The sequence below is a fragment of the Hypanus sabinus genome, chromosome 6 (genome assembly GCF_030144855.1).
Source record: "Hypanus sabinus isolate sHypSab1 chromosome 6, sHypSab1.hap1, whole genome shotgun sequence".
Taxonomy (NCBI): Eukaryota; Metazoa; Chordata; class Chondrichthyes; order Myliobatiformes; family Dasyatidae; genus Hypanus; species Hypanus sabinus.
The window spans coordinates 52,002,286-52,021,548 of record NC_082711.1 but is presented as its reverse complement, the minus strand read 5'-3'; the positions used below and the strand labels follow the sequence as shown (position 1 = coordinate 52,021,548).

General features: G+C 43.1%; 1 protein-coding gene across 2 annotated transcripts in view; it reads right to left on the bottom strand.

Moving 5' to 3' along the window:
- The window catches only part of dnajc1 (DnaJ (Hsp40) homolog, subfamily C, member 1), a 193,264-nt gene that overhangs the window by 62,441 nt on the left and 111,560 nt on the right, over positions 1-19,263 (bottom strand). For both annotated transcript variants that reach the window (XM_059972107.1, XM_059972108.1), the window contains exons 7-8: positions 13,998-14,088; positions 11,834-12,003 (exon numbers count right to left, since the gene is read on the bottom strand). In XM_059972107.1, the coding sequence (XP_059828090.1) occupies positions 11,834-12,003; positions 13,998-14,088 (261 nt within the window). The remainder of the gene's footprint in view (positions 1-11,833; positions 12,004-13,997; positions 14,089-19,263) is intronic.

Genomic DNA, 19,263 nt, shown 5'->3' with positions numbered 1-19,263 from the left:
TTATTCTTGCTGTTGAGACCCACCACTATCATGTCATCGGCGAACTTGATGACGTGGTTCAAGCTGTGTGTTGCAGCACAGTCGTGGGTCAGCAGAGTGAACAGCAGCGGACTGAGCACACAGCCCTGGGGGGCCCCTGTGCCCAGTGTGATGGTATTGGAGATGCTGCTCCCGATCCGGACTGACTGAGGCCTCCCAGTCAGGAAGTCTAGGATCCAGTTGCAGAGGGAGGTGTTCAGGCCCAGTAGGCTCAGCTTTTCAATCAGTTTCTGAAGGATGATTGTGTTGAATGCTGAACTGAAGTCTATGAACAGCATCCGAACGTACGTGTCTTTTTTGTCCAGATGGGTTAGGGCCAGGTGGAGGGTGATGGTAATGGCGTCATCTGTTGAGCAGTTGGGACAGTACGCAAACTACAGGGGGTCCAGTGAAGGGGGCAGCAGGGTCTTGATATGCCTCATGACAAGCCTCTCGCAACACTTCATAACGATGGATATGAGTGCAATGGGACGGTAATAATTTAAGCAGGACACTGAAGACTTCTTTGGCACTGGGACAATGGTGGCGGCCTTGAAGCATGTTGGAATGGTGGCGCTGCTCAGGGAGATGTTGAAGATGTCACTGAGAACAATTACTAGCTGGTTTGCACATCCTGAGCACTCTACCAGGAATGTTGTCTGGTCCAGCAGCCTTCCCTGGGTTGACCCTGCACAGGGTTCTTCTCACGTCGGCCACGGTGAGACACAGCACCCGGTCATTTGTAGCTGGGGTGGACTTCTTCGCCACCACGTCATTTTCCACCTCAAAATGGGTGTAGAAGTTATTCAGCACACCTGGGAGGGAGGCATCACCCGCACAGTCAGGTGATGTTGTCCTGTAATTGGTGACGTCCTGGATGCCCTTCCACATGCGCTGCGTGTCACCGCTGTCCTGAAAGCGGCTGTGATTAGTTGGGCATGTGCACGCTTTGCCTCTTTGATGGCCCAGGACAGTTTAGCCCTTGCTGTTGTTAGAGCTGCCTTGTCACCTGCTCTGAAGGTGAAGTCACGGGTCCTCAGTAGCGCACGCACCTCCGCGGTCATCCATGGCTTCTGGTTAGCGTGTACAGTGATGGATCCTGGACACAGTAACATCATCAATGCATTTGCTGATGTAGCTGGTCACTGATGCTGTGCACTCCTCTCAGTTGGTAGAGTCACCATTGGTTGCAGCCTTCCTGAACATGTGCCAGTCAGTGTGCTCAAAGCAGTCTTGAAGAGCAGAGATGGCTCCTGCTGGCCAGGTTTCACCTGCTTCTGAACTGGTCTGAAGCACCTGACAAGTGGTCTGTATGCTGGGATTAGCATAACAGATATGTGGTCTGAGAAACCGAGGTGGGGGCCGGGCTCTGCCCAGTACGCGTCGGGAATGTTTGTATAAACTAGGTCCAACACATTCTCCCCGCCTCGTTGTGAAGTCCACACACTGGTGGAATTTGGGGAGCACTGACTTAAGGTTCGCGTGGTTAAAATCACCGGCGACAATAACATTCACAGGAAAATATTGAATTGGCCCCACTGAAGTGAAAAACATCAGTGCAACCAGGGAAATAATCTTCACCTAAATAGCACTAATGGGGGGATGTGCACAATTGCGGCAAAGTTGATATCTAAACACCAAATTATTTAAAGATCCTAGAATTCGCTTATTTACTCAGCTCATCCAAAATCGTTGAATACGCTTTGCATTCTCCTCTCTAATCACAAATCCGCAGATGGTATCAAAAAACTTAGAAATATGACACTGTGCTCCCCTCAACCAAATTGTGAATAAATCGTAGCCAAGGATTAATTTGAGCTTGTCTATCCTGTTGATTCCCAGTGTTTGCTCTCTTTTAAGGTCCCTCAGCATCTTGGAGATGCCTTTTCACTGCTGCTGAGCTGCCATTGTTATGTTTAGAGTAAGGGTTTAGAGTTATGCAACTTGTTATATAGTCCGCCCTCCTTATCCGCAGGATATTGGTTCCAGGGCCCCTTGAGGATACCAAAATTAGCGGATGCTCAAGTCCCTTATGCAACCTGTCTCAATCTGGTGGACCTTAGGACCCAGCGGAACTCCAGACCTTATTTAACCTGTCTCAGTGCATTAAGTCCCGGCGCCAGAGCCAGTGCAGTGTCTCTGTTCACGAAAATAAGCATGATCACGATTGAAAATAAAGCGGAAATAATAAAGCGATTGGAAAGAGGTGAAACGCCATCGGTCATTGGAAAAGCGTGAGGCTACGTCGGTCAACTATCGGAACAATTTTAAAGGATAAAGTGAGAAAGCCCCTGCCCTGATGAAAGCTACAATTATTACTAAGCAACGCAGTGGTTTAATTATTGGGCTTTTGATCCTCACATCAACCCGGCATGGTGGAAAGCGCACTTGGGAGCGATCTGTCCCGAGTCCCAAGAACTTCCCGAGTTTCCAAGCCTGGCGCTGAAACATACGTTCTTAAGTGTTTTATATGCATAGAAAGGTAAAATATATACTATATACTAAGACAAGCGTTTAACTAACTTATGTGAAATAATACCAGTTACCTGGTACTTACCTAGTAAGAGAACTTCCGATTTTTTTTGATCCTGATGCACGATAATCTACGCACATCCTCCCATACACTTTAAATCATCTCTAGATTACTTATAATACCTAATACAATGTAAATGCTATGTAAAATAGTTGTTATACTGCATTGTTTAGGGAATAATGACAAGAAAAAAAAAGTCTGTACATGCTCGAACAACAAGTGCTGGAAGAGCACTTACGGGTTTTCGCAATCTGCGGTTGGTTGAATTCGTGCATGCGGAATCTGCGGATAAGGAGGGCCGACTGTATACAGAATCAGAATCAAGTTCAATCTCACTGACATAAAGCACAGCATACATCTTCTTGACCACCCCGTTTACCTGCATCACCACTGTGAGGGAACCATGTATTTGCACCCCTAGGTCTCTCTGTTACCTGAGGACCCTGCCTTTTATGGTGCATCCTTTATATTCTATACACTGACTAATTAAGGCAAATATTCCATATGCCTTCTTTACCATTTTATCTACAAGTACTGCAGCTTTAGGGATCTATGGATCAACATTCCTCTGCTCTTTTAGAATCTATCATTTACTGTACAAGTCCTAGCCTTATCAATCCTCTCAAAGTGCCTCACTTCAGGATTAAATTCTGTGCTATTGTTCTGTCCTCTTTACCTACTGACCTGTAGCATCCCCATAAGGGTCTTCTGTAAAACCAACACTACTCACCTCACTTTGCCCATTACCTGCCAGCTTGTACTCCTTCCTCTCCCCCCACTTTCATATTCTAGCTTCTTCCCTCTTCCTTTCCAGTACTGATGAAGGGTCTTGGCCCAAAACATTGACTGTTTATTCCTCTCCACAGATGCTGCCTGGCCTGGTTGGATCCTCTAGCATTTGGAGTGTGTTACCACAACAATGCTGATTTTTTGTCATTTGCAATTTACTTATCATTGCTCCAACATTTAAATAACATTATTAATACATACCACAGAAAAGAGCCCCAGCAACGATAACTGGTACCTGATGGTCAGAGACTTCCAATCAGGAAAACCCTCCATCAACATTCATATCGACTCCATCAACTGCACTGGCACCATCAATGCCTTTCTGAAAAGCTCAAATTAATCAGACTGGCTCTCTCTTAAACAAAACATACCTCTAATTAATCCCAGTTCACCCCTGTGCAGATTAATCCTGTCCCTCAGACTTTCTCCTGATAATTTACCTATCACTGATGCTAGACTAAACTGCTTTTATAGTATGGGGCTTATGCCTGCTGCTCTTCCTGAATAAAGGCACATCTGTGGAGAGAGACTGAAAATCTGGCTTTGTGGTTCCACAACAATAACCTCTTTCTCAATGTCAGCAAGACAAAGGTATTGCTTACTGACTTCAGGAGGAGGAAACCAGAGGTTCATGAGTGAGTCCCCATCAGGAAATCAGAGGAGGAGAGGGTCAGCATCTGCTGTATACCTATTGTGGCTATAGGCAAATTGCAGCAGGTCTGGGTCCTTTCTTATAAGAGACCTGCTCTGGTTTTAACTATATACTTGGGCTGGTAAGTAAAAGTCAAAAACAAAAGAGATTGTGCAGGTGATGGAAATGTTGAGCAACACATGAAAAATGCTCTTTACCTTTTCCACCCATCACCTCCCATCCAACACACACACACACAAACACACCTTCCCCCCCCACCCCCGACATGGTCTCACCTATCAACCTGCCAGCATCTACTCCTTTCCCTCCCAATTTCTTATACTATTTTCTGTGTCCTTCTTTTCCAGTCCTGATAAGGCCATAAAACCATAAAATCCAACCTGGTAGAAGGATATCACAGATGGACAGGGTAGTGAAGTAAGGGCCTGGCATACTGTCCTGCATCAGTCATGTCACTGAATACAAGTTCCAACTTTATTGCCATTCAACCACATAACAAGTATGCTCCCAAAAGAAACAACACTCCTCCAGACCAAGGTGCACAACAGTACTGTGGATTCCTACTAATTAGAATACATCAGAATCAGTATACTTTGGCCCAATTAAGTGGCTGTCCAACAAGCCAGACTTTCATGGTTAAAAAGATATAAAAGAGACACACACTATTATTTAACTGAGTAACTATGTATTTAAATGAAAAGTGAAACAAATTAGAACATTACCAATATCTCTACAGAACTATAAAACTGTATTCATCCCTAATAGTTATCTATAGATGAATTTATCCACTGCATGCTGCTGTTTTGATTGACTGTAAATAAACAAAATCAGTGTAGACATCTAGCACAGATAATAGACTGCCTTCAAACAATACTTTTGACAATTGTATCGTCTAAATCTTCATTTTCATTACAACATTCAAGATGATTGTCGATACCTTCAAATTCTTCATAGTTCCTTACTTGCTAAAGTAGTAAATTGTTTCATTTTAATTCCTGGCTGCTTCTGTCACCTGCAAATCTGAATACTTGAAACTATGGTGAGCAAAACAGTTCTGAATTGTATTTGCTTATTTCTCACCAAATATTAGTGACAAAATTACTACATTTTGAACACAAGCACAAGCAACTGACACTATTTAAAACTCGAGTAACTCACACAAAACACTGGAGAAACTCAGCAGGCTAGGCAGCACCTATAGAAAAGAGTACAGTCAGATTTCAGGCCGCAACCCTTCGAGTTTCTCCAGCATTTTCTGTGTGCTGCTTGGATTTCCAGCATCTGCAGATTTTCTCTTATTTGTGAACACACATAACATGCTGGAGGAACTCAGCAGGACAGGCAGTATCAATGGAAAAGAGTACACAGTCAAGACCCTTCTGGTCAAGACCCTTCATCAGGAATGATGTAGCATACAACACAAGTTTAAAAAGTGAACAGCACAACGTTATTGGCATTTCATATGTGATGAGACTTGGGTGGTGTCAGGGAGTTCAGTAGTCTCATGACCTGGGGGAGGAAACAGTTCCCCTTTCCAGCAGTACTTGTCCTAATGCTCTGGTACCTCCTGCTTGACGGTGGGGTTCAAAGAGATAGTGGGATGTGTGGGAGGGATCTTGGCTTCACATATCACATTCTATTTTGTCCTCCTTCCCCTCCCCCCACCTTCCTATTCTGGCATCTTCAACCCTCCTTTGCAGTCCCAATGCAGAGCCTCGGCCTAAAATGTCAGCTGTTGATTCATTTCCACAGATGCTACCAGACCTGCTGAGTTCCTCCAGCATTTTGTCTTCCTAAACCTTTCCTCTCTAATTACCTGTTCAAGTTCTTTATGTACCTGCCTCAAACACATCTTCTGGCAGTTTATTTCATATACTGATTATCTTCTGAGTATAAAAGTTGTTCTTCAGATTCCGATTAAATCTTTCCCCCTTCACCTTAAACCTATGCCTTCTAGTTCTCAAATCCTCAAACCTGAGAAAGAGAATGTGCATGTTCACCCTTTTAATGCCACTCTAATTTTAAGATCTTTATTCATTCTCCTACAGGTTATTTCACAAGATGCCATTGGAGCATGGTGACTTACTGTAAGCTGCTCTCCCCAGATCTACCCATTTTTTCTCATTACCCATTATAATTGGTCTATTACCTTCCATTAAATCCAAAGTCAGTCTAAGAATTCTCATTTTATTCCACATTCTGTATTGTTTTGCCTTGCAGTATCCTGATGCACTGTTGAAAATGAAATGATTTATGTGGATAGCATGCTTTCACCATACCTCAGTATGTGACAATAAACTAATTCATGCTCCAATGAATAAAGTCCCAACCTATTCAACCTCTGCAACTCGGTCTTCTCAAATCCTGGCCCTACCCTTATAAATCACCTCTGCACTCTTTCCAGCTTTCCCATGGCAGTGTTACTAAAAATGAATACAATATGGCAAGCAACACACACAGAATCCTGGAAGAGCTCAGCAGGTCAGGCAGCATCTAAAGAAATGATTAACGCTTTGGGCCAAGACCCTTCTTCAGGACTGGAAAGGAAGTGGAAAGTCACCAGAATAAAAAGGCGGAGGGAGCTAGAAAGTGAAAAGTGAAGCCAGGTGGATAGTAAAGACAAATGGCTGGAGAGGAAGGATTTTGATGGGAGAGGAGAATGGACCGTAGGAGAAAGGGAGGGAGAAGAGGACACAGGGGAGGTGATAGGCCGGTGAGAGGAGGTAAGAAACCAGAGTGGGGAATAGAAGATGAGGGCGGGTGAGGAAAAAAATTTTACAAGAAAAAAATTAATATTCATGTCATCAGGTTGGAGGCTACCCAGATAGAATATAAAGTGTTGCACTTCCACACTGACGGTGGCCTCATCTTGGTACATAAATAGGCCATGGACTGATATATTGGAACAGGAATGGGAATTGCAATTAAAATGTTAGACCACAAGGAAATTCCACTTTTGGCAATAGGAGTTGAGGTGCTCCACAAAGCGGTCCCCCAGTTTACAGTGGGTATCACCAATGTAGAGACGGCTATATTGGAAGCATTGGACACAGTAGATGATACCAACAGATTAGCAGGTGAGTGTTGCTTCACCTGGAAGGACTGCTTGGGGCCCTGAATGGAGATGAGAGAGGATGTGAGAGGGCACATATAGTACTTTGACTGCTTGCAGGGATGTGTTGGGAGGGAGATTAGTGGGGTGGGTTGTATGGACAACAAAATCTCAGAGGAAGAAAGCAGAAGAGGTGGAGGTAAAGACATGTTGTGTGGTAGAATCTCTCTGGAGATGGCAGAAGTTGTGGACGATGGTGTGCTGGATGTGGAAGCTGATAGGGTGGTCGATAAGGACAAAAGGAACTCTAGTTCTGTTAAAGACTACGGGAAGATGGGGTGAGTGCAGATGTTCAGGAAATGGATGAGATGCGAGTAAAGGCAGCATCAATAGTGGAGGAAGGGAAACCATTGTTTGAAGGAGGAGGATATCTTAAAAGTCCTGGTAAAGAAAGCTGCATTCTAAACAGATGCAGCGGAAATGAAGGAACTGAGAAAAGGGAATAATATTTTAACAGGACAGAGAGTGGGAAGAAGTATAGCCAAGATAACTGTGGGAATAGGTAGACTTATAAAAGATGTCAGTCAACTGTTTGTCTCCAGAGCTGAAGACAGATCAAGAAAGGGGAAAGGTATCAGAAATGGACCAAGTGAATTTAAAGGCAGAGTGGAAATTGGAGACAAAGCTGATGTAATTGACAAATTCAGCAAGGGTGCATGAAGCAGTAACAATGCAGTTGTCAATGTAGTAGAGGAAGATTTTGGAAGTATTACCTGAAAAGGCTTGGAACATGCCCTGTTCTACATAAATATTCTAAATGTGGCCTCACCAATATCTCATACAACTGCCACATAACATCCAACTTTTAGACTCTGTGTCCTAACTGATGAAGGCTAATGTGCCAAAAGTCATCATCATCCTGTCACTTTCAGGGAACAATGAACTCATACTCATAGGCCCCTCTACTTTACAAAACTCCTTGGGATCCGTCACTGAGCAAGCCTTACCAGTATCTGTATTCCTAAAATGCAACACCTCATACTTATCCAGATTAAACTCATTTGTCATCCCTTGGCCTCAACTCAGCTGATCAAGATCCCTCTGTAAACACTGATAACCATCTTCAATGTTAATGACACACATTGAAATGTTTCCAAACCTATGGACTCACTTTCAAGGACTCTTCATCTCATGTTCTCGATATTTATTGCTTATTTATTATTATGTCTTTCTTTTTTGTACAAACCCTGTTTCCAGAAAAGTTGGGATATTTTCCAAAATGCAATATAAACAAAAATCTGTGATATGTTAATTCCCGTGAACCTTTATTTAACTGACAAAAGTACAAAGAAATGATTTTCAATAGTTTTATTGATCAACTTAATTGTATTTTGTAAATATACACAAATTTAGAATTTGATGGCTGCAACACACTCAACAAAAGTTGGGACAGAGTTAAAAGAAGACTGAAAAGTGCACAGAATATTCAAGTAACACCGGTTTGGAAGACTCCACATTAAGCAGGCTAATTAGTAGCAGGTGAGGTATCATGACTGGGTATAAAAGTAGCGTCCATCAAAGGCTCAGTCTTTGCAAGCAAGTATGGGTCATGGCTCACCCCTTTGTGCCAAAATTCATGAGAGAATTGTTAGTCAGTTCAAAAGGAATATTTCCCAACGCAAGATTGCAGAAAATTTAGGTCTTTCAACATCTACAGTACATAATATTGTGAAAAGATTCAGAGAATTCAGAGACATCTCAGTGAGTAAAGGGCAAGTTCGGAAACCACTATTGAATGCGTGTGATCTTTGAGCCCTGAGGCGGCACTGCCTAAGAAACCGTAATGCTACTGTGACAATTATAGCCACCTAGGCTTGGGAGTACTTTGGAAAACCATTGTCACTTAACACAGTCCGTCACTGTATCCAGAAATGCAACTTGAAACTGTATTACGCAAGCAGGAAGCCATACATCAACTCTATGCAGAAACGCCAGCAAGTTCTCTGGGCCCGAGCTCATCTCAGATGGACCGAAAGATTGTGGAACCATGTGCTGTGGTCAGATAAGTCCACATTTCAGCTAGTTTTTGGAAAAACGGGTGTCGAGTTCTCCATCCCAAAGATGAAGACGACCATCCTGATTGTTATCAGCGAAAGGTGCAAAAGCCAGCATCTGTGATGGTATGGGGATGCATCAGTGCCCACGGCATGGGCGAGTTGCATGTATGTGAAGGTACCATTGACTCTGAGGCATATATTAGGAATTTAGAGAGACATATGTTGCCATCAAGGCGACGTCTCTTTCCGGGACGTCCATGCTTATTTCAGCAGGACAATGCCAGACCACATTCTGGACGGGCTACAACAGTGTGGCTTTGTAGACACAGAGTGCGTGTGCTTGACTGGCCTGTTGCCAGTCCAGATCTATCTCCTATTGAAAATTTATGGCGCATCATGAAGAGGAGAATCAGACAACGAAGACCACGGACTGTTGAGCAGCTGGAGTCTTATATCAAGCAAGAATGGACAAAATTTCCAATTGCAAATCTACTACAATTAGTATCCTCAGTTCCAAAACGATTAAAAAGTGTTATTAAAAGGAAAGGTGATGTAACACAATGGTAAACATGCCTCTGTCCCAACTTTTGTTGAGTGTGTTGCAGCCATCAAATTCTAAATTTATGTATATTTACAAAATACAATTAAGTTGGTCACTAAAACTATTGAAAATCTTTTCTTTGTACTTTTGTCAGTTAAATAAAGGTTCACGTGAATTAACATATCACAGATTTTTGTTTTTATTGTATTTTGGAAAATATCCCAACTTTTCTGGAAATGGGGTCTGTATTTCCATAGTTAATTGTCTTTTGCACACTGGTTGAATGCCCAAGCTGGTGCAGTCTTTTAATGCTAGCAATATTTTACATGCACCAGTACCAATAGACAGGATGTACAATATGGCCATCTGAGGTGCCCTTTATACAGACTATAACATTTTATTTTGTATAAAATCCTTGCATGCTTCTGAACTTGATTATCCTTACCTTTGTCAATATGGCCACCAGGGGAGAACACACTGGTAGCTGATGTTATAAAGTAATTTTATTAACAATTACAGAAGACTTAAAAATATTTTGCAGAGTTTTTAGAAAAGGGCAAAGGAAATGAACTAGTTGTATCACTAATTTCTATATCGGTTTGGACCCAATGACTATCCTCTTACTATTCAATGACACTACATAGACATGGCAATTTAAGGTAAAACGGACAGTTTTTAACCCAATATGTTGTTTTATGCTGTAATACATTACAGAATTTGAATATCTGAGTATGATGATCAACCAGAAGGAAACATACTGGCTTAAAACATTCATGCTTACATTGCTGAGATCTTCTGTTGGTCGGAGTAAACCATGGATTTTGCATCCTGGCTGTCTACATGATACACAGGGCACTATGATAAGGGGTGCAAGCTATTGTCTATGCAGCAGGCTCTCCCTCTCAACACAGCTGATAAAACCCAAAGAAGCAGCAGAGACCGATACAGTTTTTCACTAGGTGCATCATGGGAATTGCCAGTCAATGTTGAAATCAATGTAGGAATGTTTTAGGGATTCTAGCTCTGGATTTTTCCTTAGGGTTTACTCCCAAAGCCTTCCACGTGAGTGTGTATAACTGCAAGGCAGTGGAGGTTTGAGATCAGAGCTTTCCTTCTTCTAGATGAGCTGCCAACCAGTGCCGATGAACCCAATCTGCTCAAAGCGACTGGTTTTAAGCTGCCATAACCCGTCTTTGCCACTTCTCCTGTCAGTAGAAACAGCTCCACTAGGCTAGTAGCTAAGCCACATGTGAAGGCCAGCAGCTGGACTTGGTTGTCAGAAACACAAGAAATTCTGCAGATGCTGGAAATCCAAAGCAACATACACAAAATGCTGGAGGAGCTAAGGTCAGGCAGGATCTATGAAAATGAATAAACAGTCAAAGGAAGTTTCAAGCTGAGACCCTCCTTCAGGATCGTAACTGAAGAGGGAAGACACCAGAATGTAAAGGTGGTGGGGGGAGGGGGGAGGAAAGGAGGACAATCTAGAAGATGAAAGGTGAATATAATTCTTCAAGTTATAACTTCTGCAAGTTTTCATAAAATAATTGAATTTATCTATTTAATTTATCTGGAAATAAGAAAGCTAACATTAACTAGTTTCTTCTTTGATGTTTTGTATTATATAACATTTAAAATGTGAAGCTTGACAGGCAGTAAAAGTTATTGATATCAATATCGTAATGCTCAAATAAAATAATTCAGCAATGCAAATGTTAAAAGTAGTGTATTTGTATACCATCAAATACACTATTTTTAACATTTGCATTGATACCATCAATTATCTTGCATGTCAATCATGCAACATGTATAAATATTAGTTAAAAGTGAATTGGAGAAATCCAAGTACCTTGACAAAATAGACAGGTATAAGAATAAAAGGCAACACAAGTGAATCTGCAGATGCTGGAAGTAAATAAAAACACAAAATGCTGGCAGAACTCAGCAGGCCAGACAGCATCTATGGGAGGAGTTAGGCATGAAACGTTGTCACTACCTCCTCCCACAGATGTTGTCTGGCCTGCTGAGTTCTGCCAGCATTTTGTGCTTTTAGGTATAAGAATCATGTGCCTGCAGTGTTTTTCTAGTATTTTAAATTTCAGCAGCATGTCTCTTAGTTTGCAATAATTCTAAAACTAGTTATTTCTCTACAATATGTCTTAACTACGTATATTCTTCTATAATGGCTTACCTTTTTCTGCCCTCTGGGTCTGCTATCCAGCCAGTCAGCCATTTGCTCCTCAATTTCCTCAATAGTAGAAGCTTCCTCGTGTAATGGTACATAGGCAATACCTCCAGAATTAGTGGCTGTATACACTGGGAACTCAGATTTTGGTTTCTTTACTTTTGGCCTTTTTTCTTCTGCAAGGTATAAAATGGCTTTTCAGCTTAAAAAATATTCTGTTGAAAGATCAATAGAGAAGCTTTTTTGCATTTTTTAAACTAACAAAAATTCAAGTTTGCACATATACTTAGATGACAGCACAACACAAATATAAAGTGGTGTTTTATCTGTAGTAATAAAGCACAATTTCAAAAGCTGCAATATAGAGAAAATGTGAATTGCTCTCAGATAAAGGGGGCTTCTCATTTTAAAATTTCCTCTCAACAAAGAAATGGATAACTGCCAGCAAATCTCAGAAAACTGCAGACATAACATCATAGCTCACAATGTCTGTGCAAAGATTCACCCAGTAGGATAATATTTAGAATCAGCAGATTATCTATTCACACCTCTTGTCTTCTGCTGCAACACATTGCTTTAATGAGACCCCATGTTGCATTCCCTCAATTTGCAAATTGCCTCGAATTCCCGACCACTGTACTACTTCTGTCCCTAGAGGACAGTGCACACAGTCTCCGTTTTAAAGCAGATAGACATGCAGACAGATTAGCAATTAGGTCATGAAAAACAGGCAGAATAACACAGCTCCATGCCAATCCAGAAGATTTGCATTTACCCTCTCAAAAAGATGTTAATACCACTATTAACTGTGCTTCCCAACTATGATTCACCACATTAAGAAAACAACAAACAGCTATGAGATGTATAGCATCTCCCGTTTATTTCAAGATGCTAGGGGTATATTAACAAGTTTATTTATTTTACAGCATTATTTCTCATTTGGGACAATAAGCTTGAAAGTAGTCACACTGAGAATAAAGTAAAAGTCCTGTTAACTGTAGAAGAGTTCAGGAAATTCTCCGGTTCTGATTCATACATTCAGGAAACTCAAATTAATTCAGTGCTGTACTGTACATTAATTAATATTAATTGACTGAAGAATTAACCTATACTGAAATTTCTGCAGACATAAAGGACATTGATAAGGGAGCTCAGAAAATCAGTATTGTTGCTATTTCCTTCATTATCTTTCACATTAAAGTAATGCAGATTGAAACAAATGCATTGTTACCATAAAATATGATACTCATAGATAGCACTTTACAAATTTAATATCCCATGTTCACTGTCTGACACAGTATTCAAATCCCATCATGTTCAAGCCTTCAGGCTGTCTTTTAAACACATTAATCAGAAAACTAACAAGACCTTTCAAAAATGTTCTCATAAGTGAATAATTCAGAGGACTGGAACTTCATGATTCTAAATTCCTAAAGAGAAAAGGGTGAGCAGATTGAACCCATACTCAAAGCAGTTTAGAAGAGAGCTCCATGATCTTATTGAAAAATAAGATTAAACAAACTTGACAAGATAAGAGTTTAAGAGAATGTTTCCCTTCACTTTGGATGAAGCAGGTCACCTATTAAGGCAGAGATAAGGAGATGGGGAATTTGTTCAATGGATAATGAATCCTTTTCAGTTATTTACTCCAGTAGAGCTGTGGAGGAATCACTGAATATATTTAGGGCTGTTGGTGAGATTGTAAGGGAGTCAAAGGTTACAAGGTGTGGATAGAAAAATGAAGTTAATGACAAAATCAGATTCGTTCTGATCTTACTGAATGACTGCACAGGCACTTAAATCACAACTCTTATTTCTTAGGTCCAAATTATTTATTTAAGTGTGAATGTTCTCAATATTAAAGATGAAATATTAGAAAATGCAAAGGAGCCTTTATTCTACAATCTGAATGAAGACAACCATCTTAAAACAGATCTTCCTATAAAATAGATTTACACAGCAAATTTGTGTGACAGACACAATAATGAGTCTTCTGAAATACTTTGGTAATACTTGATGAATGGATCACTCAGCCCACAGGCTATGGTAAAATACTGTTCTGCTAAGAAGAAAGGTCAAGTCTTCTACAATACTTGTTCATTATTGGGTGACTGGTCTCTCTCTCCAGTGACAAAAACAACACCATTTACACAGTACAGATGTTTCTTACTCTGTATAGCTTCAAACTGAGCTTGGGTCTCTGCCTCCTCTTGTTCCTTTACTTTCAGTGCTTTCCATTCCAGATAAAAATCTTTAATAGCCTACAAGAAAAACATGTGAACTGTTTATCCTATGCTTATAATTATGAAATTAAAATCTGTATGCACTCGTAAACTAGCACACTGTTTAGAAAAAACTTTTCTAACATACCATCCAGTTATGCGTACTGTTTTCATATGCAAATAAATGTATGACAGTGCACAGTGCCAGATTATACAGTAGCAAAGGATTGAGGACATACTAATTCTTGGAAAATGCACAGTTTCTACAAATGCAAAGTTCTCACATTTCTTTAAGATTTTTCCCAACAACTACAAAGGCTTCTTAAAAAATTATTTCAGTTAATACCACAAATTGAAAAAATACCCCTGAAATTTTAGTGGTAAAAATTAAACCTGGCATCAAGATGTCGAGAAAAGTGAGCTTTTAAAATACCCTTGCAGTGAATCAAGAGAACAAACATATTCTTCCACACAAGTGCTGATACTGTATGCATATAATATCATTGCCGCCAAGCTGCAAAATTGCCTATGATGCTAATTAATACCTGGAGAATAATAATTAAAAACTGTGATTGATCAATGGTAAATTCAGAACCAAGATCATTAAAGTTGGATCTAATAATTTTTAATGGATCTTAAAAATCCTAATTAAAATAGTTTTAAAGGCATACAGAACAGTCAGGCAATACAAAAGAGGTAACAGTTGAACATTTAAATGATCTGTTATATATGTTCCTTAATTCCATCATTGGTTGCTCTTACTTTATACAAGAGAAATAACTAATTACATCAAGTTGCAGAGAGTGATGGAGGAATAGATAGAACGAAGGGGTTAATAGGGCAAGAGCATGGTTGCTGTGGAAATAAAGAATAAACAAAATCATCCAGTGACAGGGTAATGAGGTCTATTAGAAAAATAGCTTTATTGTCATCTGACTGTACGTATATACAATAAAACAAAACAATGCTTCTCCGGACCACAGTGCACCTGTGGCGACCCATTTCCTGGCGCATCCGAACCGACTCCGTGTCGTAATTTTAGCGCTGCGTGTAGCACACCGCTACAATTGGTGACCCCGACGGTCCAAACGATTTTTGGACCAGAAATGACCGACGCTGCCTCTGTTCATGCGGTTTCGTTGACACAGCGCCCGGACCTATGGTTCCAGCAAGCCGAAGCCCAATTCCACGTTCGCCAGATCACCTCAGAAGACACCCGCTACTACTACGTGGTGAGCTCCCTCGACCAGGACACAGCGGCCCAGGTCGCGGAGTTCGTACAGTCGCCCGCGGCAGACGGCAAGTACACGGAATTCAAAGCCCTGCTCCTCAGGACTTTCGGACTCTCACGGTGCGAGCGGGCTGCCCGTTTACTGCACCTGGATGGCTTGGGCGACAGACCTCCATCGGCTTTAATGAATGAGATGTTGTCTCTGACCGACGGACACACATGCCTCATGTTTGAGCAGGCATTCCTGGAGCAGCTGCCTGAGGACATACGCCTGCTGCTATCCGACGCGGATTTCAGTGACCCCCGGACGGAGGCAGCCCGGGCGGACTTGCTGTGGAACGCCAAAAAGGTGAGCGGGGCGTCCATTGCACAGATCTCCCAGCCACGCTCCCGGCAGCAAACCAGTCCAGGCCCGGCCGCAGAGCCCGCCAACCCCCGGCCCAATGAACACTGGTGCTTCTACCACCAGCGGTGGGGCGCAGACGCCCGCCATTGTCGACCGCCCTGCATGTTCCCGGGAAATGCCAGGGCCAGCCGCTGCTGATGGCTACGGCGGCTGGCCATCGGGATAGCCTCCTGTATGTGTGGGATAGAAGGTCGGGATGCCGGTTTTTGGTCGATACAGGGGCTGAGATCAGCGTTTTACCTCCGATGAGTTACGACACCCGCAGCAGGGCACCGGGTCCCCCCCTGTGGGCCGTGAATGGCAGCACAGTAAGGACCTATGGCACCCGTTAGGTGCAGCTATAGTTCGGCTCCAGCCAGTTCACGTGGGACTTTACACTGGCCGCCGTAGCCCAACCGCTTCTGGGTGCGGATTTTTTGCGGGCTCACAGCCTACTGGTCGACCTGCCCAGGAAGAGACTGGTACACGCCGAGACCTTTCAGACGTTTTCCCTGGGTGCAGCCCAGTTGCCAGCCCCTCACCTCGGCTCCATCACGCTGTCCGACAACGACTTCATCAGGGTCCTGGCGGAGTTCCCATCGGTTCTGGCACCGCAGTTCACAGCGGCCATGCCCAGGCACGGTGTACAGCACCACATCCCGACCCAGGGACCACTCCTCCACGCCCGCGCTCGGCGGCTTCCCCCGGACAAGCTCCGACTGGCGAAGGAGGAGTTCCAGAGGATGGAGGAATTGGGGATCATCCGGCGGTCTGACAGCCCATGGGCCTCCCCCCTGCACATGGTGCCCAAAGCGACGGGGGGCTGGAGACCGTGCGGCGACTACCGCAGGCTGAACGAGGCTACCACACCGGACCGCTACCCTGTGCCGCACATTCAGGATTTTGCAGCAAACCTGCACGGCGCACGGATCTTCTCCAAGGTAGACCTCGTCCGAGGGTACCATCAAATCCCGATGCATCCTGACGACGTCCCCAAAACGGCTCTCATCACCCCTTTCGGCCTTTTCGAGTTCCTCCGCATGCCGTTCGGCCTGAAGAATGCCGCACAGACGTTCCAGCGGTTAATGGACGCGGTGGGACGGGACCTGGACTTCGCGTTCATCTATTTGGATGACATCCTCATAGCCAGCAGCAGTCGTCAGGAGCATCTGTCCCACCTCCGTCAACTCTGCGCCCGACTGAGTGAGTACGGTCTTACAATCAACCCCGCCAAATGCCAGTTCGGACTCGATACCATTGACTTCCTGGGCCACAGGATTACTAAAGACGGGGCAACCCCTCTGCCCGTTAAAGTAGATGCGGTCCGCCTCTTTCCCCGACCCACCACGATCAAAGGCCTTCAGGAATTCGTAGGTCTGGTCAATTTCTACCGCCGCTTCCTCCCTTCAGCTGCCCGGATCATGCACCCCCTGTTCGCCCTGATGTCGGGTCCGAGCAAGGACATTACCTGGGACGAGGAGTCCGCCGCCGCTTTCGTTCAAACGAAGGAAGCTTTGGCGGACGCCACAATGCTAGTACATCCCAGAATGGACGCCTCTACCGCCCTCACAGTGGACGCATCTAACACGGCAGTCGGTGGGGTGCTGGAGCAACTCATCGCAGGTCGCTGGCAACCCCTGGCGTTTTTCAGCAAACACCTGCGACCACCCGAGCTTAAGTACAGTGCTTTCGACCGGGAACTGTTGGCGCTCTACCTGGCATTTCAGGTACTTCCTAGAAGGTCGGCCCTTCACCGCGTTCACGGACCACAAACCGCTTACCTTTGCGTTTACGAAAGCGTCCAACCCCTGGTCGTCCCACCAGCAACGCCACCTGTCCTACATCTCTGAATACACGACGGATGTCCGGCACGTCTCAGGTAAGGACAATGTTGTGGCGGATGCGCTCTCTCGCCCTACCGTTCATGCCCACCGCTACACACCCACAATAAATATATCACAGACAGCACATATAGACAAAATATTACTACAATTAAGTTAATAAAATATAATTCACATTATATGTTATGTGAAGTGTATAGCACATATAAACAGTAAACAACTTGCTACCTTAGTGATGGGACCTTGGTGGTGGCAGGGTATTCATTAGTTTCAGACTGTGGGGAAGAAGCTATTGCACAGTTTGGCATTCATTATCCTTATGGTCCTGTACCCCCTTCCTGACGGCAGCGAATCAAAAAGGTTGTGGGATGAGTGGTGAGGATCCTCCACAATGTTTTGGGTAAACAATGCTCCTGGTAGATGTAACAAGTAGCAGGGAGGGAGACTTTGGTGGCCCTTTTGGCAGTTTTTATTATCCCTTGTAAGGTCAATGCAGTCTGATCCCTTGTTGTTTCTGTACCACACAATGGGGCAGTCAGATAGGATGCTCCTGATGATGCTCCTGTAGAATGTTGTTAAGGTTGGGGACAGGAAACCTTGCACACCTCAATCTCTGCAGAAAGTGCAGATGCTGCTATGCCTTTTTGACTAATGAGATGTTGTGGCCCCAAGTTAGACTATCCATTATGTACATAGCAAGAAACTTTGTGCTCTTCATTTTCTATAAAAGGTATGAAGTGAGAGCATAAGGGTAGATCACAAAGGAATACTGGAATTGTTAGAAAACCTGAGAGCATTAATATATTACAATGGTTGGCCTGCACCAGAACAGAGCAGTTTTGATACAAAGAGAAAACTGGAAGACGTGAAATTCAATATGGAGTCCAAAAGGCTGTAATATGCCCAGGTAGAAGTTCTTGAAGCTTATGTTATTTCTTGTGGAAACAGTACAGGATACCACATTTGGATATGTCACTGTGCAAGTGAGATAGAAGAGTAAAACCATATGAAGATGATGCAGAATCTGTGTTTGGTTTCTCATATCTAAAGGAGACAACATTGTGAACACTTCAACAGTGCACTACACTGGAAGTATGAGTGAATTGCTTCTTCAACTACAAGAATTACTTGGACCTCAAATGTTGGGAAATAGAATGACATGTGTTACATCTCATGTGGCTGGACAAGAACCACAGAAGATGCACAAGAAGGGGAATGTTTGGGGGAGATAAGAACCTGGGTGTCATAAAGGGAATGGCGTCTTCAGAACGCTGAAAGGGAAGAAGTTAAGATAGCCCATTAGTGGAATTACACTGAAAGTGGAAAAATTGGAGGAAACTGCAAGTATGTACCTCAATGTATGCATTTAGTCCGCAAGGATGATTCTAAACATCTTGTTATCTGCCACTTTAATTCCAAATTCCATTTTCTCTGATCTGTCTGTAGCCTCTTGCACATTGTGGAAAATAAATTGTGGAACAGCACTTAATCTTCTGTCTAGCTACACTGCAGCCATTTGAACTCAATATTGAATTCTACATCACTGAACTAGCCTTCTCTATGTCAGAACTGTTCAGTTCCTTTGCAAGAAATACCTCGATAACATTAGTTCCGTTTTCCTCTATTAGTTCTTGATGACCTGAGTATTCCTATTGTTCTGTACTTCTCAGACATCTGTGGTACACTCTTTCTACCTGCACTCATTAATGTATTAACTGGATGACTTCATTGCAGCTCTTCCCCATTGTAACCATGGC